The sequence below is a fragment of the Danio rerio genome, chromosome 1 (assembly GCF_049306965.1).
Source record: "Danio rerio strain Tuebingen ecotype United States chromosome 1, GRCz12tu, whole genome shotgun sequence".
NCBI classification, from domain to species: domain Eukaryota; kingdom Metazoa; phylum Chordata; class Actinopteri; order Cypriniformes; family Danionidae; genus Danio; species Danio rerio.
The window spans coordinates 52,752,237-52,780,000 of NC_133176.1; the positions used below are offsets into that span (position 1 = coordinate 52,752,237).

At 36.1% G+C, this 27,764-nt stretch overlaps 1 protein-coding gene across 4 annotated transcripts in view; it reads left to right on the forward strand.

Moving 5' to 3' along the window:
- Positions 1-27,764, forward strand: part of pdcd11 (programmed cell death 11) — a 46,097-nt gene that overhangs the window by 3,979 nt on the left and 14,354 nt on the right. For all 4 annotated transcript variants that reach the window (NM_001089368.2, XM_005160117.6, XM_068220860.2 and 1 more), the window contains 20 exon segments: positions 523-684; positions 3,600-3,708; positions 3,837-4,012; positions 4,913-5,020; positions 6,191-6,400; positions 8,485-8,609; positions 9,330-9,390; positions 9,490-9,636; positions 12,096-12,347; positions 14,186-14,311; positions 14,402-14,599; positions 14,844-15,014; positions 18,532-18,745; positions 18,841-18,993; positions 21,565-21,677; positions 21,769-22,238; positions 25,149-25,211; positions 25,841-25,919; positions 26,006-26,095; positions 27,064-27,169. In NM_001089368.2, coding sequence (NP_001082837.2) covers positions 523-684; positions 3,600-3,708; positions 3,837-4,012; positions 4,913-5,020; positions 6,191-6,400; positions 8,485-8,609; positions 9,330-9,390; positions 9,490-9,636; positions 12,096-12,347; positions 14,186-14,311; positions 14,402-14,599; positions 14,844-15,014; positions 18,532-18,745; positions 18,841-18,993; positions 21,565-21,677; positions 21,769-22,238; positions 25,149-25,211; positions 25,841-25,919; positions 26,006-26,095; positions 27,064-27,169 — 3,133 coding nt within the window.

Below are 27,764 nucleotides of genomic sequence, written 5' to 3' on the forward strand. Positions count from 1 at the left end.
TACATCTTGTAAAAAGGGGCGTAATAGGTCCCCTTTAATGCATACTACGCTATCCCATGATGCAGTGTGAGAGGATTCATGAATGGGAGGGAAGAAACTAGATCGATGTAAGGAAATTCATGTAATGAATACCAATAGCGTATGTAGTACATCCACATTTCTTTGGGACTAACACATTAATACACATAAGTAGCAGTGTTTCCCAATCCTGTTCCTGAAGGCACACCAACAGTTCATATTTTCATCCTCTTCCTAGTCAAACACACCCAAATCAACTCAATGGAGCATTAGAAGAGACTCCAAACCCTGAAGTTAATGGGTCATATAAGGGAGACATCCAAAATATGTACTGATGGCGTGTCTCCAGGAACAGAGTTGGGAAACACTGCTATATAGAACATGAATTGTAGTAGATTCCAGTGTATTATCTACTCGAGTAGTGCGCAATCTTAAATGTGCAGCTGAACATTGTCATGATAGATGATGTAATACACTTTGTTTGTGTTTCTTCAATGTCAACAGGAAGTTGTCCCTCTTTCCAAACTCTTCACACTTGGAATGCTGATCAGATGTGTCGTGTCGTCTTTAGACTCTGCCAAAGAGGGTCATATTAGCCTTAAGTTGTCGATCAACCCAAAAGATGTGAACAAGGCGTTGAATTCAGTTGCTTTAAAGCCTGCAATGGTGAGTTATCAAGATTTCATTAAGCATATAGCTTATAATCAGTATAGTTATTCAGAATAATTCATTATTTTATCCAGTATCATTATGTTTGGTTTGTTTTTTGAATGCCGTTTTAAAGATTTATATATTCAAATGACTGGAAAATCCTTTGTGAGATTGTAGTAAGTTTGGAGTCTGAAATAATATTTTGAGTTGGCAAGATTTCATTAATATTATAAGCAGACATGTTATAATCAGTATAATTATTCAGGAAATAACTTTTTAATTCAATATTATTATATCTGATTCTTTTTTTAAATGCTGTATTAAATATTTATATATTTAAGTGGCTGGAAAATCTTTTTTTTTTTTTTTTTTTAAATGATGATAAGTTTGGAGTCTGAAATAAATCATTTGTTTTGAAGGTTTCTTATGCTCTTAAACTGCATTTATTTGATCCCAAATTTGGTAAAAACTGTAATACTGTGAAATACTGGTGCCATTCGAACTAATTGATGATTCAATATATTTGTTAAATGTGTTTCTGTGGTTTAAATTAGTATTTTCAGAATCATTCCTACTGATTTCTGTGCAGTTTTGTTCAAAAAGCATTGCAATTGTCTGATTTGATGCTTAACAGGCATTTCTTATTGTTCTCAGTCTTCTGAAATAGTTGTGCTGCTTAATATTTTTAGTTTAACATGTAACAAAAAAATTATATAAAGGTATAAGAGGTTCCTGGAGTATTTTTTTATTTCTACAGATTTGTGTGTGTTGAGCATCATTTAAGATGACATTGGCACCTTTAATTGTGGAGAAAACTGGAAAGTTTGAGCTTTTGTCAGCTAATTTCATCTTCTGGGTTTAAAATCATTTTGGGGCGGGATCAAAATTAGTGACGTAGCGCGAATCTGCTAGTGGAGTGATGATTTCTCATCATTATTCATAGCTAAAATTTCTTATCCTATGAGAAGACTCTACTTCTTAATTATTCATGAGGTCATGTGCTTTCTGAGGGCAAGTCAGACCTGCCAAGCTGTGAGACCCAATGATTGGGTGTGGTCGCATTCGTGCACATCATGGGTCGTATGTGTGCGTTTCACGCGTGATTCACGAGGTTTGTTGCCTGTTTCTCCCTGCAATGCTGTCAGGGCCGATACAGCAAAGCTGTTGGTTTGCAGTAAGCATTTTTGTTTGGAGAGCTGTACGATGATAAGAGAATAGCGGACTTTCTTTTGTCGGTTGAGTTCGTTACCATTCAGACAAATCGCCTATACCTGCTGCTGTGTTCGCTATATGTTTAAAATCCTTCAGATTACCAGAAGGGCTAATCTCTGAAATAGATAAAGAAAGAGACCTGCTGCACTGCTACTTCCACTGTGTCTGCATTCGGACTGGGGGATTCAGGAGGAGAGAAGTCTTTCTCATTTATAGTGTTCATATAAACATGCTTATCTGTATGATGATATAACAAAATTGTGGTTATGTGTATATGACATTATGAATTACGAAATGCAGCAGGACATTTAGGCCCAATCCCTAATTCTACCCATTAGCCCTTACCCCTTACCAATTCTTTTTAGCTTGAAGGTGTAGAGATTTTTTTTAGGACCACACTCGAAACCAAGGGGTAGGTAAATTTCCCAGAAAACATCATCTACAACGGCATGGGTCTCCTCACAGTTTGTGTCTCATTTTGTGAGCCAGCTGTCAACAATTGTTCACCTTACTTTTTTCCCTTGCTCTGCCGGCCACGCCGACTCCTGCCTCTGCTCGCAGATCTCCACGCCCATCTTGGAGCATTTTTTTAAAATTATTTCTGAGGTAGACTTGACCTGAAAGAAGGGGGGTTTCATGACCCTTTAACTTTGATGCTCATTTATTTTATTTAAGAATTATTTGAAGAATAGTATAAGCATTCAAAGCATTTACTTGAAATAAAAGTCTTTTGTAACATTATAAATATCTGCAACTTTTATCCGATCGACTAAGGAAGAATCAACAAATTACATCAGACTAAAATGGGAGAGAGAATCCAACCTAGTTATCCCAGAGGAAGATTGGTTGAATATCTGCTCAGTACAGGCCACCTCATCCAATTCTGGTATGTGGAGAGATTTTTGCGGGAAGAATCTTACCAGATATTTTATAACCCCCAAATTAACATGCATGCAAACACAGGAGAAGGACAGTGGACAGTGCTGGAGGAAATGTGGAGAAGACTTGGCAAACCACTTTTACATATTTTGGAGTTGCCCAGCCATTCAGTCATATTGGAAGGACGTAAAGCAAGTAATACATAATATTTTTGGTGATGATGTGGATCTTTCTTTTACAACAATTTATCTGGGAAATATTGCAGCCAACTTAACGGTAAAAGACAAGTACTTATTAAAAATGCTCCTAGCAACCAGTAAGAAAACTGTGACTCGAAAGTGGCTACAACTGGAACCCCCTACAAAATCTGAATGGTTGGATATCATATCTAATGTTCAAAATATGGAGAGGATGACTCTTTCTTTAAAACTACAAATGGACCAATACCTGCAATATTGGGAGAAATGGATTGTACTTATGCCTTTACAGAGTGTAATCTGATTTATATATGTATTTGTTCATGTGACCTGTAAGCAAAATATTTGACCTGTCAACCGTTCATTTAAGTTCTGGTGTTTTATTGTATTATTTACTTAATTTTATTATTTTTTTTTTAATCTACCATTTGTACTTTTTTCCCCTTTTTTTTACATTTATTTATTTTTATTTTATTTTCCCTTTAAAAAAAGAGAAATAAAAATAAAGTATAAAAAAAATAATAATAATAAATTTCTGCAACTTTTGATTATTTTATTGAATAATTGTTCGGAAATAGTTGTGTACATCAATTAGTTTAAATATGTTTTGAGTACTCAAATCAGCCCCTGTTAATATTGTAGACACTGAGCGGCTGTGTGGAGAGCGTTGAAGATCACGGCTACCTGGTGGACATCGGAATTGGCGGCACTAAAGCTTTCCTGCCCAAAAAGAGCACATCCTCAAAACAAGGTAGACATCAGACACATATTCAGATATAACACCTTTCCATTAATTAACAATTTCCACTTAGTTCATTTAGCGTGCCTGAATCACTATAAAAGCAACATTATGATTCGTAAGTGTTCTGCTCATCTCAGATCTGTATGTGGGTCAGTATGTGCTGGTCCTGATAGAGGATGTCAAGGATAGCGGGCGTGTGGTGCGCCTGTCTCAGAATCCCCAGGCTCTTGTAAAGGCCTGCGCTCAGACCAAGCAAGGTTGGACTTTAGACAACCTCCTACCTGGACTGCTGATCCATGGATGTGTCAAGAGGGTAAGAAGTTTGTATTTTAAAGATGTCCTATTATGCTTTTAATATGCTTAACGTCCATGTAGTGTTGCTGGTTAAGTATGAAAAAGATATGTAAGTTTACAAAGCATAGTCACTACAAAAATATTGTATATACAGTACTGTGCTATAGACCATTTGTGGTTTTAGTGTGGGTATGATGACATTTATATAGTACTTATCATTCTCTTTATTAAAATACAACCAGAAAATACGGGTACTAGTTGGATTTTTTTGGGTCTAATTGTTTAAGTCACATGAAAGAAAGAGTTAAATGAAAGGAACGACGAATGAATGAAAAACACTGGAGTTTCTGTCTTGGTTTGTTCTGCTTGATTTCTGTAAGAGCTGTCGTCAATATTGCTCAAATTGATGGGATTGTGGATGCTGAAAAGCACAGAGAGGTTTTAATTCGTCATGTAATTCCTACTAGAAAGCACTTCATTTGTAATAGTTTTATTTTTCAGCATGAGAATGATTTCAAACAGGGTGCTAATGCAATGAAATCATATTTGAAGAGAAAAACAGACAGTCATGAGTCCAGACCTGAACATTGTATACTATAGGCAATGTAATAGGCAGAGTGAGATTCACCTGGAGAGAAAAAAGAAGGATAGATCATGCTGAATACTATACTTGTGCAAAAGTCTTAGGCTCCTATGGCTTTTGCAGAGTACTGTATATCAATAAGTATTGTTTTTGAGCTTTCATAAAGGCCTCGATTTGTATTTCTGTATTTTTTTATCTGGGATTATACACTTTACAATATCTCATATTTAATTAATTATTTCCCATCCTAACCATGCTTTAAGTTGTGGTAATTGTGTGTTGTTTTCACTGTTCTAAGTAAAAGACCATTATTTCAGTGATGTTTTGATATTGTAGGTCACTCCTCACGGACTTATAGTGACGTTTCTTTCGTCTTTCACCGGAGTGGTTGATTTTCTGCACCTTGATGAGGACAAGGAGTCTACTTACAGCAAAGGACAAGAGGTATGAAAATATTTTAAAATATTAATAGTGTTGGTCTGCTGCCATGAACTACATTACTAATTTTAGTTTAAAGCTCTAACAGTACTTGACGTCTACTGAAGTCATTATTTCATTATTATTTAAATTTAAAAAAATTATATAATCTATAATTAAATAATAATTTTTGAAATAAAGTATGTTTGTAATATTTTTTTCACAAAAGTACAAAGCTAGAACTGAAATAAACTGAAAATATGAAAAAAGATTATTAAAATATTTGTTGAGTTTTAATCATTTAACATGTAAAATGTTTATATTGATATTAGTTATACGCATAGCAGTTTTGGTTTGTATTTTTGTTATTTATATTATTAATAAAAAAATTTAAAAAACAATGACGCTAACTAAACTTTAAATAAAGACGAAGTAAAAAATTATTTAAAAAAATAAATACGTTTTTCATTGACATAATTTTTATTTGTTGCAGTTTATGTGTTTATTAGTGAAGTACATATTTAGAGACATTTTATTAAGCACTGAGCAAAATTACAAAGTGTAAGCTAACTGAAGTAAAATGAATTTTTGAGTTTAGTTGCATTTTAATAATCATTTTATAATGTATATTTTATTTACATTTTGGCTTTTGTGGTTTTTGTCGATTAGTTTTGTTTATTTAATATATTTGTAGTTATTTTTTTATTTTCTATGTAAATTTATTTCCGGTTGTATTTCTAATCCAAAACATACTATCATACTAAAAAACAACTTCATATGTAACATTTTATATACATGCAATGTAAACCATTACACTGTTATGCGTATAAATACTGCTAAAATATCAGTTTTTACGCATCTCTGCTGTTTTAGATAAAAGGATTTTGCTTTTGTGATTTGTTATTTCTGTTTGTTTATTATAATGGTAGTTAATAATTTTATTTATATGTTTATACATTTTACTTCCAGTTGTAATTCCAATACAGAATATACTATTGTACTAAAAAGCAAATACTACATGTATTAAATTTAATATAAATAAAATGTCCGGCATCCTTGGGTTGCAGCTGGAAGGGTATTCGCTGTGTAAAACATATGCTGGATAAGTTGGCGGTTCATTGCGCTGTGGCTACCCCTGATGAATAAAGGGACTGAGCTGAAGGAAAATGATTGAATGATCTCTCTGCTGTTTGTCAGATCCTGGCGCGAATTCTGTACGTGCAGCCTTCGACCCGTCAAGTGGGTCTCTCTCTGCGCAGTCATCTGCTACCACCAGGCGGCGCTGTGCTGGATCTGCACTTCAGTGAGCGAGTGGGTGAGGTGGTGCAGGGCTGTCAGATGACTAGTTTACACCATTACTCAGGAGCCCTGATGAAGATGCTTGACGGTAGCAGAGCCTTTGTGCATGTGAGTACAACGCTGATGCTGCTATTGAAATATTAAACTTTAGAATTGTTGACCCAAAAATGTACATTTTCTCATTATTTACTGAGCTTAAAGAGATTTCAAACCGCTTTGACTTTTTTCAAATCAAATCAAACACTTTCATTGTCACATCAGCAGCAGCACGTGTGCTATGATGAGTGAAAAGCTTAGGTGCTGGCTCCAGACAGTGCAAAATACAGACTGCGCAAAATACAACGACAATGTGAAATTGGCAGCGATATGTGCAATGAGTAGGTGTCCACATAGTTGTAGGCAGTATTGTTTCAGGTATGGATTGGTTAAAGTGCAGTGCATGCTACATATTGATGGTGTGCAGTGAGGGTATAGAAGAGTCTGTGTGTGGTGTGTTAAGTGTTCATCAGCCTGATAGCCTGAGGGAAAAAACTTTCCTTCAGTCGGCTGGTGCGTGATCGGATGTTGCGGAACCGTCTGCCTGAGGGTAGCAGAGAGAAAAGTCTATGGCTTGGGTGGCTGGAGTCGCTGATAATTCTCTTGGCTTTCCTCATGCACCGCCTGGTGTAGATGTCCTGGAGGGAGGGTAGCTCACCTCCTACTACGCATCCAGCAGTTCGCACAATCCTATGTAGGCCTTTGCGATTGCTGCTGGTGCAATTTCCATACCAGGTGGTAATGCCGCCAGACAGGATGCTCTCCACATTCTGTTAAACACAAAAGAAGATATTTTGAAGAAAGCTGAAAACCTGTTTTGACTTCCATTGCAGTTTTTTATACTATGTGAGTAAATTATTACTTGTTACCACCAAGCAATTTTGCGTTAAATATACATCTAATAGACATTTAGCATTGTCTAAGAATAGCCCAAAACTGGACTAATCAAATAGACAGGTTAGACAGAATTAGTTATTTATTTAGTTATTATTTAGTCATAGAATTTAGTTATTTTATACAGTTATTTATTCCTGTGGATTTGATGACTAGTTTAGGTTTGGGCTTTTCTTATACTGTCAGCTTACTGACAGCTAAAATTTAGCCTTGTTTTAGCAAAGACATTTATGTTTAGACCTCAATTAGACTTCTTTTAAACACAAATGCTTGCTGGGTTTCCAATTCTTTTCAATATGTCTTCTATTAGGTTCAACAGAAAAAAAATACACCATAAACGTTTGGAGTATGAAGTGGTGAGTGGTGATGAAATTTACATTTTAAGGCGAACACTTTGTTTTAAATTCTCAGAAATGTTGGATTGTGATAGAGATCTGCGCGGGACAGATTTTTTTTTAGTCCCGCCAGGTTTTATTTCGCACCCTAGCGCTGTATGTTCAGCCTTTGTTCACTCGCTGCTCACTTACAATAATTTTCTACCCGACCATTCCCGTTAAATTAAGAACCAGTTTCCAAAATCTCACGTTAAAATTGGGTACTACCAAAAGAGAGATAACAGATAGAAGTGTAGGTTGTGGAAGTATTGTAGGCTATGTGTTAGTTTTGTTTGCCCCTTTTGTGATGAGACATGAGTGATGTGCGATGAGGATTGTGGCTGGTGAGCCGCTGACTCTTTTAAAGTCAGATTTACAAGCATAGCCACTCAATATATTTACCAACTACTAATTGTGTTTTATACATCATATATCATTCGCACACAGCATCACGGCGGATGCGTACGCTCTATCTCTATCTCTCAGGAACACTATATTGTTTGACCGCCTGCTCCCGTTCAAATTACAAGATTTGCCAATCACCACCATGTTTTATTCAGAAATTTATTTCCGTGCCGCAAGAAATCTGTTTGGGTCCTCATGATTGAAGTCCAATGCAGACCTCAAGATTGCAACTACATTTAATTCAAAGTGATTCAAACTTGATTCAAGCACCATCTGCTGGTCAAAAAGAGAAATGCAACAATACATGTATGGGTCAACGACTAAAAGTGGCTTAACTGTGTTTTTTATACTGTTGCCGCTATCCTTTAAACCACTGCATCTTACGCATTCGTTGGATCACTCATTCTATTATATATTTTAAAGTGATTGTAATATGAAACATGAAAACTGGTCATTTACTCATCCTTTACTTTTCTCATGCAGAGAAACCTGCTGAAGGAGCCCAAAGAAGAGCTCGACACAAACCACCTGATGTCCCAGACTCAGCATATTCTGAGGATCATAAATTACAGTCCAATAGAGCAGATCTACCAAGCCACGCTCCGCTGGTTGGTTTTGAGTAGAGCTGGGCAGAAAAATAGTTTGAATCAATTCTGAAAATTCCAAAATGCATCACTATTCTGAATTCTGAGCTTGATTTATTTATTTATTTTTTTACAGCAGATGGAGTTTTATGCTCGTTGTTAACAGAGGATGACGTTCTAAATTGGTTTTGATCAGCATATGGCACTCTAGGATAGTTTTGAACAGCAGATGGCGCTCTAGGATAGTTTTGAACAGCAGATGGCGCTCTAGGATAGTTTTGAACAGCAGATGGCGCTCTAGGATAGTTTTGAACAGCAGATGGCGCTCTAGGATAGTTTTAACAGTAGATGGCGCTCTAGGCTAGTTTTTAACACCGAAATCCTCTCAAGGAAGAGGTGTTGTGTGTTCGGCTGAGTCATGCAAGTCAGCTTTTATGTCATGAAATGACTAAACACGGCTCGCTATGAACATTTTTGTAATTCACTTTAACTAATGATTATTATAGGCTCAGGTGGTATTTGTTGGGAATTTGATGTAAGCAGAATAAGTAAATCCCACAGCGCCATCTACTGTTACAAACTCAGCTCAGTTCTGATTCAAGAGCATACTGATGCATTTTGAAAATCTCAGAATCGAGGTCTCAAATGATTTTTCGCCAGTTTTCTAGTTTTGAAGGTTTTGCTTTGGGGTTTCAAGTGTGTTTTGGGATGCACAAAAGTTTAACTTTTTTTTTTTTTTAATAGGAGCTCTATTGAAACGCCGTTCTTTAGCTGTCAAGACATCAAAGTGGGACAAATTGTTGAGGTGAGAAATTGCACAGAGCTTTTGTGCATATAGAGTCAACTAGAAATGGATATACAGCCAAGATTGTATGTAATGCTGCTTGTGATTTTGTTTTTTTAGGGTACAGTTACAGATTTGCAGAAACATGGCGTTTACGTGAGGATTGGGGAGCACATTAGAGGAATGATACCCAGAATTCACCTGGCTGATGTCACCCTGAAGAACCCAGAGAAAAAATTTTATCCGGGTCTGAAAGTCAAGTGCAGGGTGAGGCTGGATAAACTGTGTCTGAAGATATGCCAGCGTGTTTTTGGTTTTTAAGAATATAAGGATGTCTAAGATTAAATTAAATATTTAAATGTTTATTTTTGTTATTCTTATTGGGATATTATTTCATCATCTTGTCTGTCCATCTATCTATATCCATCTATAAATCAATCAAGCAATCAGTTTATCTATAATACATAAATATATCTATCTCTAAATGCCATGTGCACATCTAGGTGCCATTTTTGATGAGTCATTGAAGCTAGACTAACATGTCAGTTCAGGTACTGGCTCCAGTTTTTAGCAACTCCGCTTGAAAAGTCAAACATTTCGTATATACCACCACACTAGTGATAGCCGTCCACGCTTTTATTACGTCACAGTTAGATTAATGCAATGAACTTTACTGTGGCATCTCAAAATCACAAATTCCTCGTCTTCAGTGGGTCCAAAATGCTGCATCTAGATTCATTTGTAATAGCGGGAAACGTGACCACATTACCCCTCTCCTGAAGGACCTCCATTGGCTGCATATCCAATTCAGAATTGTTTTTAAAGTGCTTTTACTGGTATAGAAATCCCTTCATAATCTAGCCTCAAATCATGTCTCAGAGCTGTTGCAGTTTTACACTCCAGTAATCTTCTTTTAGTTCCTCAGTCCAGATTGAAACATAGAGATGACAGAGCTTTCTCTGTGGCGGGTCCGCGGTTATGGAACACTTTGCCCCTGAAGATTAGAATTGTTCACTATCTATTTTAAATCACTCAGAAAAACTTACCTGTTCAGCTCAGCCTTTTAATAGTCTTTTCTGTTGCTTCATTTTAAGATTTATTCAGTCGTTTCTCGTGGTTTATTTTTACATTTTTATTATCTGCCTCTATTTTACTCTGTCTTATGTACAGCACTTTGGTTAGTCATGTGGCTGTTTTTAAATGTGCTTTATAAATAAATGAACTTGAACTTAAATATTATTATAAATAATATAAATAATTGTATAGTAATTTGTTTGTTTATATATACATATATATTTATTTAAATAAATTTATTTACAGTTAATTCGCAACAATGAATAAATACTTTTATACATTTTTATGTTTTTATACTTTTTATATATATTTTTAGCTTTGAACAGATAATTACCACTTTGTACTAATTAAAATAATTCTAATTATTTTTTATAAGTGATTTTATTTATTATTTAAGACTTTTCTTAGGGTTTGTTGTGACATGACAGAGCAAAGTAGGAAATTACAGGATCCAGTGCTTCCCACACATAGGCTTCGTCCGAAACTGCATACTAAGTAGATACCCCATTTGAGTTTAAACGTATTACTCTGCCATTAGAAAAGTGCGTTCTATACAGTATGAATGTAAGCAGTAAGAATGGAATTCTGACGTACTGCATCCCTCATTTTGGCATGGTCACGTGACCTACCTGCGTCAGTTGCTCTGCTTCACCCCCATTCATGAACTCTCACGTGGGGGCAGCTTGGGATAGCGCAGCATGGAATGCGCACTACAGAATCTCGTTGGAAGTAGTAAGTCATCCGGGTACTTTTCTCATACTGATTTTCAAATTCTATGAATTCAGACGTACTACTTGGCTCGCATACTGGTTTACTGTATAGTATGGAAGTAAGCTGTTTCGGACGCAGCCATAGACTTTTCTTGGGCCCAGATATATTAACGGCCGCCCAAGTATATTTAGTGATGCATTTTGTCTTACTATAATTATCATGCTTTAATATATTTTATATACATATATATATTTATGTTCGTCTTACAAACCAAACATCTGTGATCGATTAAATAGTGGAAAATCTTCTCTTGGTTACCTGTTTTGTTCTCTGCGGACAAAACAGGCTGTGTAGACCCACAGAGACGCACCGCTTTGGGACTTAAAAATTCATCCAGCTTCTAAATCTCCAAAAATGTTGGGAATTCGTTTTTTTCTTTCGCTTTGTAAAGCTTTTTTTCATTTATGTAATTTATTTTTCATTTGCTGTGTGTTTTATTAATTTAAAAATGTCAACATATTACATATTTTATATACATATCTAAAATGCTTCGGCATTCAAGTTTGATTTGAAATTAAAAAAGAGAGAGAAGCAGATTTGACCTGTCAGTGGGTGCACGTGGCTCCTGAATAGCTTATAAGAGAAATTGTGGATATCTTTTTTTTTAACAGTCTTTTTTTTTTTTTTACTTTAACCCATTTAAAATAACAGTGTATAGCAGTGTCATAATAATAATTATTGTAAAAAAATGCATTTGTTTTGTTTGTCACATTTAGTTCACTATTTATGTGATGTGGCTAAATGGTGTGTAAAATGTATTTTAAACCTGTGGGAAGCTCTCGTGATCACACCTATTTTTCTCCTCGAGCCAAGATTCAAACTCAAAAACATATCGCTCTGACTTCTTCAACTAATTTTACCCTACATTTTACCTTGTCCAGGTTTTGTTAGTGGAGGCTCAGAAGAAGCTGTTGATCTTGACCAGGAAGAAGGCGCTAGTGGAGTCCACGCTCCCCATCTTCCAGTCGTACTCTGACGCCCGGCCGGGCCGCATTTCTCATGGCTTCGTCGTGTGTATAAAGGAGTTCGGCTGCATCGTTCGCTTTTATGAAGATGTGAAGGGTCTGGTTCCCATGCAGGAGCTGACCACCGAAACAGTCACAAATCCAGAGGAGCTCTTCTTCGTTGGACAGGTCAGAGAAAGATCTCAAAAAGAGCATCTCATTAGAAATCTTCTGTTATGACTGGACACAAAAAATGTCCTAGGACTTACCGGTAACTTGTTAATTGAGGTAGCATAAAAAGTCTAAAAGTTTTGTTATAGTTATATTATACACTCACTGGCCACTTTATTAGGTACACCTGTCCAAATTTAGCAAATTTTGAATCGGCCAATCACTTGGCAGCAATTCTATGCGTTTAGGCTTGTAGACATTGTCAAGACGTTCTGCTGCAGTTCAAACTGATGTGGTGATGTGACTTTTAGGAGACTGTTTCATATGGATTTATTAATCATTCTAATTTTTAATGAAAGCAAACTGTGTAGTTTATTAAAGACGCAAACCCCTCACTGCACGTCAGCTGATACCTTTAGCAAACCTCCTAATACCTGCAGCACGAGGACTTTGATCATTTATGAGCGTGAAAAGTGGCTGATCTGTTCGGTGAAATATTTGACTGCGTGTCACATCTCAAATGACTGAAAATAATACAAAACGATGTCACAGCAATGTTCACTGTGCTGAGCGATAGCGCTTCTCTCTGTTACTAAACAGTCTCATTATCGATGATGTAAGCGTGCTCAGGTCCGGTTGGTAAAAAATGCAATGTGAGTGTTAGCCAGGGGATGGGGGACAATCGGGCTTTGACACGGTTCAAGACAACTGTACCTAATGTGAGTACACCCTAAGTGAATTTAAAACGTGGCATGGTTGTTGGTGCCAGACGGGCTGGTCTGAGTATTTCAGAAACAGATGATGTACTAGAATTTTCACGTACAACCATCTCTAGGATTTATAGAGAGTGGTCAGAAAAAGAGTAAATATGCAGTGAGCAGCAGTTCTGTGGGCGCAAATGCCTTGTTGATGCCAGACGTCAGAGAATGGCCAGACTGGTTCAAGCTGATTGAATGGATTAAGATAGTTCTGAAGGCAAAATCAGAATCAGATCAGAATCAGAAAGAGCTTTATTGCCAGGTATGTCTGCACATACGAGGAATTTGTTTTTGTGACAGAGCTTCTACAGTGCAACAGAATTACAGAGACGGGACAAAAAAACAGATAATATATAAAAAAGCAGTAAGAAGTGAATGCAAAATATACAAATAGACAAGTGTATGTAGAGCTATATTACTATATTCAATGTTATATGTGCAGCTGTTATGTGCAAATTGGCATTTTAATAAATAAATAATATAAAATTAAATAAGTGTATATGTGTATAAGGGGTCCAACCCGGTACTAGTAAGGTATACCTAATAAAGTGGCCGGTGAGTATAGTTAGTATAATAGTTATACAGCGTGGATTAATTAAATTAAACAGAAATGAAAACTTCTTTCTTTTAAATTTCACATAAAGGCAGTTGTTTTTATCCTTACATTAATTGAAGATACATTTTTTTCAAAAATATCTAGTAGGATGATTTGCAGCATTGAATTTTGATACTTAATTTAATTTTCTTTTTGAGCATCAAATCAGAATATTAAAATAGTTTCAGAAAAATCTTGAGACACTGAAAAATAAACCATCACATGTATAAATTTAATTTTAAGATGCATTAGAAAAGAGTTTTTTTGTATTATTATTATTAGTATTGTTATTATTCGTATTATATCACAATATTACTGTTTTACTTGATATTTAAAATGGTAAGTGAATATTTTAAAAACAAGTAAAAATCTTACAGACCCAAAACAAATGTGTTGTTTCACTGTATTTTGTAATTTATCCTCTTTAAAGTCTCCTGAAGTGTTTTCATCATTAGTCTGCACTAATTAACACTTTAGGGGGTTCTTGAAATTATTTTCCACAGGTTGTCAAGGTCAAAGTCTTGAAGTGCGACGAGGAAAAAAAGATGCTCCGATTGTCCTTCAAGTCTGTTACTGAGGAGGATGTCAGAGAGGAGCAGATCGCCAAATTTGACTTCATTGTTGGAAAGGTGCTTTGACTGAAATAACTTTATTATTTCCTTTACAAACCACAGAAAAGTGCACAAAAAAAAAAAAGCTCATTGTTGTTTGCTATATAGATGGTCGATGCAAGAGTGTGCCGAAAAGTCCTGAATGGTCTTGAGGTCTCCATTATTCCTGAGGAAGTGCAAGCTTTCCTACCCACAACACATCTCTCTGATCACGTGACCAACTGTTTGCCCCTGTGGATGGCGCTGGAGGAAGGCGACACCATCTGTAATCTGATGTGTCTCACCAACTACAAAAAGAAGGGCATTGTATCCTAACACAGCCGTTCCTTCTTCATGTTTGATTTGTTGCATTTTTACAAACATGAAAAAGACAACATAAAGAAAAAGACTACATGTAAAAGCGGAGATTTAAAGGGTAGTTACTATCTGTATTTTAAAAAAGGGCCTGTTCACACATGATGCCTTTCATGAAGACTGTATGTATGAAAGGGGCTAATGTCACCAGTACGATAAGACATTTAGTTAAACTTCTTAACCTAGTTGTGTTCAGGTTCTCACCAAGAAACCGCACCTGAAGGCTTATATTGAGGACGGTGCCATCCCGAAGAACTTCTCTGAGCTCCAGGTCGGGATGCAGATGGTCGGCTGGGTGAAGAACATCATGCCGTATGGAGTCTTCATCAGTTTCCCATACGGAGTCTTCGGCCTTGCTCCTATAGCCGTACGTCATCATTTTGGTTTTCCTTGATGATTGTGTGAAGTAACAGTTTTTTCCCAAAGACTATCTTTATTGATTTTAGGAACTGATGAAAACAAAGCAAAAAAAATGCAAGTTATCTGTAAATAAATGCACATATACATTCAATATAAAGGCACATTAATATCTGATGATATATCAAGTTACAGGGACAATAGATTCGTATCAGCTTCCTTAAGAAGTCTTATAAAGTGATTTCATGTTTTGAAAAAATTAATTCAAGCAACGAGAGTTTTTGTACCCATTGTTTATTTTTCCAATGACAAGGTACTGAAAGATTTGCATATAATAAACAGAAAAATCAACAATTTCTTATCTGAGCTAATAAAAGAGCATGTACAGGGAGTGTGTAGTATACATAGAATATTCCCAAATGTCCTAAGCTGTTTCAATTACATAAAATAACCATTTTTGTTCTCTATTTGTAAACTGAGATTTTTTTTTTTTTTTTACCGACTACCTTAACACCATCTAAATTGCTAATTTTTACTATCATATATGATGCTAAAATAAAGCTGGCATATAATCCGCTTACTATATGCAGTAGAGATGCGCGGATCAGCTGAACTGACAACCGAATCCGCGGCTTCATAGTAATCATCCACCCGCCACTCGCCCGCAGTTTAGTGTAGTTTATCTGATATATGTATCCACACCCAAACGTCACTTTAATAATTGAATTATTTGTTTTAGGCATGATGATAGGACACTGTGGATATTAACAGCGGATTCAGTAAGCTGCGCATCTCTGATAGTAAAATAAGTTAATCCTAAACGTTTTTTTATAAAAACAAAAGTTTGTCATTAAACAACCTTTTCTTTATTTTCAAATGCAGAAAGGAAAAATAAGACATTAGCTTTTACAGAGACAGGAACAAGATAACAAAAAGGGTGCCACTTCAGCCTAAACGGCAGATATGTTATGTTTACTCTGCCTTTTTTTCCGCACTGTGCTAAAACAGAACAGCATCTACTGTGCCTGGATTCGGGCGATTCCGCCTCGCCTCCAAAACGTGGCCAGCTGCACTGAATGAGCGTTCTCTGCTTTTTTTACTGGTCCACCGCCATGTCCCGCTACATCCACCTGCAATAAATCAGAATGTATTTTTTTATTACGCGCACAACCCACGGATTATCCGCAGCGCCCACATATATAACCGGCATCCGCGCATCAGTAATATGCAGTTTAATGCTGTGTTCACACCAGACGCAACACCTCCAAATAATTGTGCGATTCGTGTGTAAATAGACACGTGAACATTTTGAGTTGATTCTCTATTCAAATTCACTTCACAATAGATTCACCTCATGGGCAGGGCTCCTGTCTGCCCGGTGACTCTTGCTTTGTTGTAAACGGCTAACATGGATTTTTATTGAGAGAGTAGCTGTGCTTTGGGAAGGCTGAAAAACAGAGTAGATTTGTTCGGCGTCATGTCTGAGTCTACTAGATTCTTTCAGAGGTGCACCCAGCTCTGTTCGTTTTTCAACTCCTCCAGAAGCTATATCTGGATAATGGAGGCTTTCAGCTGTGCTTTTTAACTTGTGCTGCGTTCACACCAGACACGGATGAAGCATCAAGCACAAGTGATTTACATGTTAAGTCAATGCAAAGAGGCAGTTAGGCATCCTGCGAAGCAATTTGCGTGAATGATGCGATTCGCATGAAACATGCAAAATGCTCAACTCATGTCGCGTATTTTGTGCCGCATCATCCATGTGGATCCTGCTGCAGGATGTCAATTCGCATCTTTGCATTGACTTGACATGTAAATCATTCATGCTTGACGCTTCATCCGCATCTGGTGTGCAGCATCAGATGGCATGAAATGATGTTGTCTTTCTAAATGGAGGGATGTTTTTGAGCATTATGGGGTTCAAGACAATTGATATACTGTTCTTTTTAGATTCACTTATAACATTATTAGATTTTTCAAATTAAAACTAAGAAGAATTAGGCTATTTTCTGGTCTGGTTTGACCTCTTCATCTGAATGCACTGTTGAATAGACACGGTGGATTGTAATAGACTTAAAAGTAAACTCTCACTAATGTGATTGTTTTGCATAATAAAATAATGTCAATATTTTGTTTCTTTGGTAAGTTCCCAAAGTTTGTCCGGACAGCTGTGTGCAAACATGTATGAGAGTGTCATTAGCATAGCAGTAAAATAAAAGCAATGTTTCTGAATGACAGATCATAGAGATGCTATTACAGAGAATTCCTTGTTGATTTCGCTCCCCAGCAGGTAATGTTTTTAGACGCAGGACACATGCTTGAATTTTAATCCATTTTTATTCTTGCTTTCAAAACAAACAACTTACAATGATTTCTCAATGTCCTCCAAAGGAGCGTCTCTAGCCACTGGCATGCTTCTTTCTGATTAAGTTCAGCTGATATTGACTTTCCTACAGTGCAGTGACTAGTGTGCCCCATAGGTGGCAGCACAACAGCCAAAAACAGACCAAAAAAATTCTTCAAAGTAAAATGAAATAAATAATACATTACTTTCACAAATTCAGGGCTCGGAAAGATGCCATGTAGGTAGAGAAGTGAAGTGGTCCCAGTACTGAACCCTGAGATACCCCAGTGCGACATCTGCTTGAATTAATAGGATGACAAGAGCATTTACACTCTGAATGCAGTTTTTTTGATTGTGATCTCAGCAACATCTTGAAATGGTTGAAAGTGGACAAGCTTCGAAATCTTTCTGACCCAGTTTTGAAATATTTTAAAACAGTTTTATGTTGTAATGACTAATTAAACTGAGCTCTATTGTGCTTGAAATAATTTCATAACACGGGCATTAACACTGTAAACGCAATAGGCCTGACTGTTTTCAACAGCATCTTAAAATGGTTGAAAGTGGACAAGCTCCAAAATAATCCTGACCCGTGTTGCCAGATGTAGCTGACTGATTCCAGCCCAAAGACCATCTAAAACCCACTGAAAACCAAAAACCACCGCCCAAAAATCTGGAGACTAGTATAACCTGTTTTGAAGGGGGAGGGAAGATGTCGTGCACTTGGAAGATCACAACCGTTGTAAGCATTTGTAGGTGAAGAATGGGGGGTATGGCATCACTTTGAGAGGTTTGTAAGTGAAGACCGGGGATGGTGGGAATGCCAACCGGCCAAATTTTCACTAACCGCTTATGTCATTTTTTACCAGCAAAAACAAATTCAAAACCACCCAATCTGGCAACACTGATCCTGACCCAGTTTACATTTATATTTAGCAACTGTATTTTTGTCAAATTAGCTAAAATATGTTGTAACGACTAATGAAGCTGAGCTCTATTCAACTAGTCTGGTTCTGCTTGAAATAATTTGATAAAATGAGCAATTAGATTCCAAAATATTTCTGACCCAGTTTACATTTATATTTAGCCACTGTATTTTATCCGATTGGCAAAAATATGTCGTATTAGCAAATTAAACTGAGCCTGACATTGATCTAACGTTGTGTTTTGATCTCATTTGTAGAACATGGGTGACCAGTTCATCAAGGAAACCTCAGGCATCTTTGATATTGACCAGACGGTTGTTGCCAAGGTGACTAATCTGGATGAAGAGAAGCAAAGGTTTCTGGTCAGTCTGAAGCTGTCTGAACTGAGTCTCTCTGAGAACGAGTTTCACACCAGACTGATTCAGGGTCTGAAGGAAAGAAGGAATATTTCGGAGATGAGGGCTGGCAGAGGTAAGAGGCTCAGCAAATAATCATGCTGTTTTTCAGCGCACTGGAGTATATTTTAGACTCTTTATTTGGATTAACACTCGTCTTCCTGTCTCTAGGGGACTCTGACGTCCTGTGGAAGCTCTCTGCTTTAACTGTAGGAGATCAAATGAAGATGATTGTGGGAGATACTACAGAGGATGGTTCGGTCATGCTGACCTCAGATCAGCTCAGTGGTGTCACTGTATTGGCCTCAAAGTACCACAAAGAAGGTGAGGCATGACCCTCATGTTGCACAAAGTTCTGTTTAGTACCACAAAACTCTCCAAATGTGAACTTATTTGTAATTACACTGACTTGAGTGACCATGATTTGACTTGTAAGTTCATTTTTTTTTGTGCAAGTATTGTAAAATATCATCCAATCAAATTCACGGTGATTGTTTTACACTTCTTATTTTTATTTATTAGACTTATTAATAAAATATTGGTTTTAATGTTATTGTAATGCATATTTATTTTGTAAAGTATATTTAGGTTATGAATGTATAAAGGGTATTAACCTACACTGGTCTCACCGTTAGGTTCAGTTACGATTATCATGTCATCAGTTCGGTTCAATTCGATATCTCAGTGCATCACTGTGCATTGACGATGCTTTCCATACAATTATATATTTTTTCTTCACAACACAAGACTTCTTGAATTCAAAATTGTAGCTATATTTATGTTTAAACACTATATGTATTAATAATAAAAAAATTTGTCCTTTATTACAAGCTGTCAAATATATAAACTGTAGCTTACCTGCTCAAAGAAAACACTCTTTTTGAATGTATCAAACAAAACTCAGATACAATCACAGGAGACAACATGAGCATTCATAGCAAATAAACCAATGTAAATATTATTCGGCTTGCTATTTGAGCATTGTCGAGCGAGTTCTTACATCCCTATGATTGGTTATGAACAGAAAGGGCTGCGATTGGCTCTAAAACTGTCAGCGATGTTCACTGATAAGTGGCAGACACTGAATAATGCGCAGTGAACGTCTATATGCGCCTAATAAAGCACACATTGCACAGCTATCACAGCTCCTTAGCAGTGAAATAGTGTCTCCTCGTTTTGTTGTATTTCAGTGTCAGTGTAAGACTGTCCAGCAAACTCACATGCAGTGAATTGTGCACAGTTGTTTGCTTTTTAAGTAGCTTGAGCATTTTAATTCCTCACCCTTGCCTCGTTCGAATAGTATTCTATCAAGACGGAGCATTTGAGATTAATAAGATCACTACATAACTGGTGATGATCTATTAATGAACCGATACCGAATTGCCCACGTCTGCATTGCGGTGCATCATCATCTGCATGCGACATTTAAAGTCTTAACTAGGGTAATTAGGCGAGTTAAGGTTCGTACACATTGGGACACTTTTCGCACACGTTTATCATCAGCGTTTTCGAAAAGTGTTTCTGCTCCTCTCCACTCCTACTGACATTATTGTAGTTGCTTTTATCATACAGCTCTTTATGTTCCAACACCAATGAAAAAAGTAGCTCCACATTCATCTCGTCTTCGTGCATTGCCATCTTCATTGAATGAAAGTGAAACTGGGATCACCTCAACTGTTTTGCACTTGAGCACCTCCAAATGTTGTACACTGTAAATGCACCAGCTCTGGGCACATGAACAAAAGTGTCAATCTGATTGGTGAAGAAGTTTTTGACACTGCATCAAAACAAAGAAAAGAGCATGAGGCGTTTTATTAAAACTGACACATTTACGGCTACCAGTGGTCTGCATGATCACATCGGCACCCTTTGTTTAGTCAGGAGGCATTAAATGTCAACGAAAAGCGTGAGCAAAAAGTGTGTGCATGTGCCTTTAGGGTAATTAGGCAAGTCATAGTATAACAATGGTCTGTTCTGTAGACAATCAAAAAATACATATAGTTTAAGGTGGCTAATAATATTGTCCAGAAGAAAAAATATTACAGGAAATACTGTAAAAAAAAAAATTGGTCATTAAAAATATTTTCATTTTTGTGCACTTTTTAATAATTTGTTATTTCCTTTAGTTATTTCAGCTTGAATAAATCAGATATATATATATATATATATATATATATATATATATATATATATGTGTGTGTGTGTGTGTGTGTGTGTGTGTGTGTGTGTGTGTGTGTGTGTGTATAGAGACAGACTTTCCTGATAGTAGTGGTCTAATACCTGTCAACTCTCCCGTTTCTTTTGTATTTAATAATTTTATCCTGCTATCATCCCAAAAGGTATTTTCCCTTATTTTCAATCTTTCTATGAAGGGTGGCAATAAACATTAAAGAAACCGATCCTCCATATACGCAACCTATACCGCCGAACCACCATTGGACTCCCTTTGCCCTTAAATGTTCTTCTTTAGGCATGAAACACTTTGAAATAAATATATAAACAGCAGGACTCCCTTCCTTTCCATTACAGGTGCTGTCGTCCCTATGCAATACTCAGACAGTTCAAATAGCAGTGCGTGACTGTCAGATGCGCTCCATAGTGATAAATAGACGTTTCCCAAACGGATTCTGTAAATGTGATTTGAAGCGCAGCGAAAGTGGACACTAAGGGTTTTGGGTGCATCTTTGAACAGACATAATAATAATAATAACAATAATAACATGTTAACATGTCGATCTTGGTGGGTTTTCTTTTAAACATAACAAATTGTGTCCTGAATAAGCATAAACGGTTAGGAAAGCAATCGAATGCTTACCTTAGATGTGTGCATTTTCAAAGTGATCCCTTATTTTCCCATCCTAATGTTGACGGGAATGAATTGCATGTGTGTTTCAGGTGTGAATTTAACTCCGGGCTGCAAACTCAACGCAGTAATTCTCCACATTGACTTTGTAAAGTCTCAAGTTCATGTATCGCTGCGTCCAAAGCTAAACATAAAGAAAGAGAAGGTATGATTGACTTTAAAATCCACAACATCTGATTTCACTTCAAGTAAATGCATTAAAAATATGTGTATTTGTCTGTTGTTTTTTTATTCAGTTGGAAAAGGACGCCAGATTTACAGCAAAAGTCCAGTTTGCCGACAAAGACTTTGCTGTCGTCTCATTGGCTACCACCAGTGATCTGACCTTCTTTCCCACCCGCCCTCATTTAAACAGCATTTTTGACTCAAAGAAGTTTTCCGTTGGCTCCTGTTTGGACGTGAAAGTCGATGATCCCAACTGTGAGGATTTAGCGGGCTTTCCACTTATCTCCTATCAGTCTTCGAATGCCAAACACGAGCAGCACAAACCCAATGAAGAGCGTCTCGGGGAGCTGATGAAGGTCACGGTGAAGAAATTGAAGGCGCTCTGTGTGTTGGTGAATCTGCCGTCGGGAAACACTGGAAGAGTCCACGTCTCACAGATATTGGAGTTTCCTGACATCGGCAGCTGCCCAACATCAGTTCTCAAGGTCGGGATGGAGATGGAGGCCCGAGTAATCGGAGGACGTGCAGTTCGTGCCCACAAGTAATAATAATAATAATAATTCATCACCTTAATGTAGCACTTGTCGTATTTCGACTTCTCATCAATTAGAAATTATCAGACAGGAGGTTTTGAATATCAGAAAATTTATTCTTTATCAGAGACTTTATTCTCCATCATTAAGCCGAGAAAGAGCAGAGCAGACCTCCGAGCATTCTGAAGTCTCTCCTGGACACTTCCTTTCTTTCCTTCTCTCTTTCTGCTCTTTCTAAAGTCTCTGTGTTTTCCACAATCTTTATACAGGTTATTTGACACACCCCTAGCTGTCTTATTTTAACTTTTGACCATTTTAGCATAAGTTTTTACTCTAGGTGGCCCTGTTATTCTTGGCTCTCAGCCCACTAGCTCATGTCAACAGAGATGTTACAGGTCTATGTCAGCAGAGCATAGATGCAACTTATGCAAAGGAACTAAGTGTTTACATACATTGTCATGATAGGATAATAACTTGATAATTTGTTACTCACTCCTGACACATATAGCTTCATACAAGTATTTAACATGTATAATCAGTGCTTTACATATTCAGTTATTCTACACAATCAGTCATTCAGTCATCCTTCTGCATAGCCTTCTCCTAGTGTTGCTCCTGTGCAGGCATACTCATCTTACACAGACATATCCCTGTATTTTTAACACAGGCTAGCATGTTTGCTGCAAACACTCCATACTTTTTGAAAAGAGAAAATTAACTGCTTTACACTTCACAAATACTTCACATTGAGAGAATAAATTCTTCTTCACACTTTGCATTTAAAGCACTGTTAAAGCACTTTTGGGGGGAAATCTTCTTTAGTCTGCAAGTAAATACAGTGGTGCTGTTATAAAATACTTAAAATAAGTGCCATATTGTAAAATACTATCAAGTCTAATTGGAAAAGAATGAATGCATTTTTGTTTTTATGAAAAATGCAACCCATACCGCTGAACCACCAGGGGCTGCCCTTGCTCTTAAATGTTCATCTGTTCTGTGACTTCAGTATATTTAGGCATAAAAACACTATTAATAAATCTAAAAACAGTGGGATTCTCTTCCTTTCCATTACAGGTGCTGTCGTCCCTATGCAATACTCAGACAGTTCATATAGCAGTGCGTGACTGTCAGACGCGCTCCATAGTGATAAATAGATGCTGTTCCCAAATGGATTCTGTAAACGCGATTTGAAGCGCAGCGAAAGTGGACACTAACGCCCTATTCACATGGGGCGTCAGCGTCAACGCTTCCCATTCACTTTGAATGGGTGACAACAGGCGTTGCCGAACTGCATTGTGGATCCGTCGGCGCTGCTTCAGAAGCGTTCCTCGCTGCAGAAGTTGGGACCAGCTCAACTTTTCAAGCGCCGACGGAAGCGTCAGCCAATCAGATCGCTGTATGCAAATACACCAGCTCAGACAGTGGCCTATTGCTGACTGAATTTCATTGGCTGATGCTTCTATGACGATCGTTTCAGCTCCAACTTCAGACACGCCCTCTGTCAAGCGTTGACGCTGAAGCCCCGTGTGAATAGGGCGTAAGGGTTTTGGGTGCATGCTTAAACAGACATACTTATAATAATAACAATAACAACTTCTAAACATGTCTATCTTGTTGTTGTTGTTTTTTAGACACAACATATTTTGTCCTAAATGAGCATAAACAGTTAGGAAAGCAATCGAATGCTTGCCTTATATTTATGTATTTTTAAAGTGATCTCTTATTTTCACATCCCAATGTTGACAATGATTGCATTTTTTGTTTTCATGAAGAATGTTAAGATTTCAGTTAGAGTTGCGTGTAAGTTATGTTTGTCATGCAGTTTTTTTGATTGCATTTTTTTATGTTATATATTTATTTGTTTTGTTAAGGTTTTTATTTACTTTTTTTTACTACTTTTAATGTTTTTATTGACATTATTATTATGTTTTTAGGGGTGTGAACCTGCACTGGTCTCATAGTTTGGTTTGGTTACAATTATATCATCCATTCAGTTCAATATCGGTGATTTCGATATCTTTGCATTGTGGTGCATTGATGATGCATTCCATCCACAATTATTCATTTTTAACACAAGAATTAACAAAAGAATTTTTGAGTTTAAAAAGTTCAATATATTTATATTTATACAGTATATTGTTTATTATACAGTTGTAATATTAAAGTAGTAAAGTTAAAGTAGCTATTACAGCTAGTTCGTGATAGACGCCATTGAGAGAACTCGCTCTACAGACACTCAACAAATCAGGAATCAGGATCCCCAAGTATCACAAAAGTTACCTTATCATCCCAGCAGTATAAAAGGTCTAAAGTGAGAGAGAGAGACAGCATCATTGTCTCCCTAGCAGTGAAATAATGTCTCCTTTACATATATTTTAATAATAATAATTTTATTTATAATTTAAATTAATAATAATTTATTTAATTGTCTTTTTTAAATATTTAATTTTATTCTTTTATTTGTTTAAATTTGTTCATTAAATATGTATATATATTTTTTCATTTAAATCAAATACATTTTTAAAGTAATTGTTTATTTTGATTTATTGTAAAACTTGTATTAAATAGTTTTATTAAGCTTTTTTTTGCTGTTAGTTTAATTTCACCTAAGCAAATAATTTCCTAAGGCCTAATATATTATTTTCATCTAATTCATCTTCATATTTTCAGTGTGAGGAATATGCCTCATGAAGTTTATTCTTATCATCTTATAAATTAGACCATTAATTAAGCTGAAGATCAGGTTTGTGTTTCATTCATTTGCTAAAGTCACATTTTGCTGTGCCAAAAATGCACGATTCTGTTTAAAAGTCCACAATTGTGAATGAAGCTTCTCATCAATGCTGTGAAAATAACATTGTAAATAACAATGATCTTTACACAATGATTCTCATAATTGTTTTTTTTTCTTTTAACAGCTTCCTGGCAATCTCTCATCCAGATTATAATATCTCCATCCCTGAACTCAGTTTTCTAGAAAGGTATGCGCTGATATGTATTTATTTACTTTCCTTGGCGATGACTTAATGATGGCGCATTTATGTTAAGCTGTGTATGGCTTAAATGAAAATGTTTTAAATGAAGGTAAGAGTTTGATCAGAGGTTTTCGAGAATATATATATATATATATATATATATATATATATATATATATATATATATATATATATATATATATATATATATAGGGTGGGCCATTTATATGGATATACCTAAATAAAACAGGAATGGTTGATGATAATAACGTACTGTATGTGGCACACTAGTATATATGAGGGGGCAAATTTTTCAAGATGGGTGGTGAACAAAGTGGCCATTTTGAATCAAATCAAATCACTTTTATTGTCACATAATCAGCAGCACGTGTGCTTTGATGAGTGAAAAGCTTAGGTCGGCCATCGTGGGCGTTGATATCGCCAAGCATTCCCATTTATTAAGGTGTATCCATATAAATGGCCCACCCTGTACATATGTGTGTGTGTGTGTATATGACTATTCCTATCTCTATACATGTATTACTAGAAACCATTCATATCAAACTGCTGTTTGTGCATGATTTCTATTTATTTGTACACACTGCAAACCTTTACTACTTCTCTTTGGTTTTCAGTAAACTGAAGGTTTCAGACATGGTCAACAAACTGGAAAAATACAAGCCTGGAGATGATATCATATGCTTCCCGTCAAAAGTAATGGTTATAATATTAAAAATGAGCCATATTATGAAAACTGCCTGAGCTTTTGAACTCATTTTTGTTTGTGTGTGTTCATTTAGTACATCAAAAAAGAGCAGCTCTTGGAAGTTCATGTCAAGCCCGACATCATGGGAGCCGTTCCTCTGTTAGCCATGTGTAACAAACTTGGGGTGAGTCTGATTTGCTTTGTTTTAATCAAGTTCAAAAAATGTAGTAAAACGAATGCATTGCTCAGTGTATAAAGTACTGTCATTTTAAGATCAAACCTCACGCCTCACTTTAAAATGCATTGCATTATTAAAAAAAAAAAAAAGAAAGCAAATGAGTGGCATTAATTCATGAATCATTTCACATTTAAAAGTAATTAGGGGTTTAATGGTGCACATAGTCATCCTTAAAGCGATAGTTCATGCAAAAACTAAAAAATATATTTAGAATTTACTCTCTCCTCACTTTTTTTAGTTTCGTTTTTCTTTTGAACACAAAAGAAGATGTGTGTGTGTGTCTGTGTGTGTGTGTCTGTGTCTGTGTGTGTGTCTGTGTGTGTGTGTTTGTCTGTGTGTGTGTGTGCGTATATATATATATATATATATATATATATATATATATATATATATATATAGTCCACCCCTCTAAAATCTATGTTTTAAATTCATATTTTCAATAGGAAGCTGTACAATCTTATATTTGTGCATATACATATGATTAATCAGTACTGAAGCAAAATCTGGAGCTTATCTAACAAAATAACTTGCACTAGCGGTCCAAAATCTAGTGCACCCAAATTTATATGCTATAGAAAGATATTAAATACCAATTTAAAAATGAGGAAAAATCAAGAGAAGCAAAAAAAAAGGGAACATTTTCCTGGTTGTAATTTTTTTTGCAATATTTAGCTTAAATTTAAGTGTATCATCTTTCAATTTCTTAATATGTTTGGTGACTGAAATATTATTTTAATAAATAAATCTGTTTATTAAAACTGATTTGTTTAAACGAACCCAAATACATGACCTGTATTCACTGAGAAATGGATAAAAATATTAGTTTTAAAAATGGGCTGTATACTAAGTTTTATCTTTGATGTGATGAATCATTTGACTGCACTGGTCCTCATGTCATGTTTGTTTTCCCACAGCTCTCCAAACACCCTCAGAGGCTTTTTAAACCAGGACAGGCCCTTTCCGCAAAGGTTGTCAGTGTTGATCCCAAGAAGCCTATCCAGTTTTCCCTGTCGCTCACAGGTAAACTCTCCTCATTTAATATCAATAACTATTATGGTGTTCTGCGCTCTTTTCAGTGCAAGGAGATCTGATGTGTTAAAGGGTTTGTGGCAGCATTTGATTGCAATTGATAAACATTTCTAACCACATTCATAAAAGCACAATCATGTTTAATAACAATTTTTACAGTTTTGCAATCAGATAAAAGCAGCCAAGTCAAGCAGAATTACCCTAGTTAAGCCTTTAAATGTCACTTTAGGCTGAATACTAGCATCTCGAAAAATATCTATTCAAATATACACTGTACTGTCATCATGGCAGAAATAAAATAAATCAGTTATTAGAAATGAATTATTAAAACTATCATGTTTAGAAATGTTGGAAAAAAAATCTTGCTAATAAACAGAAATTGGGAGAAAGAATATACTTATACTAATAATTCTGACGTCAGCTCAGAGAAGATAATAAAGAATGAAGAAATATTGCAATGTTAGGTTTTTCCAATATTGTGCAACCCTACCCCTATCAACATTTCCCAGCGCATGTTTTTTTTTTCCCCCTTGTTGTACCATATGCTGCGTCACTTGCTCTGGATGTTGCTCTTCTGCCATCGTGA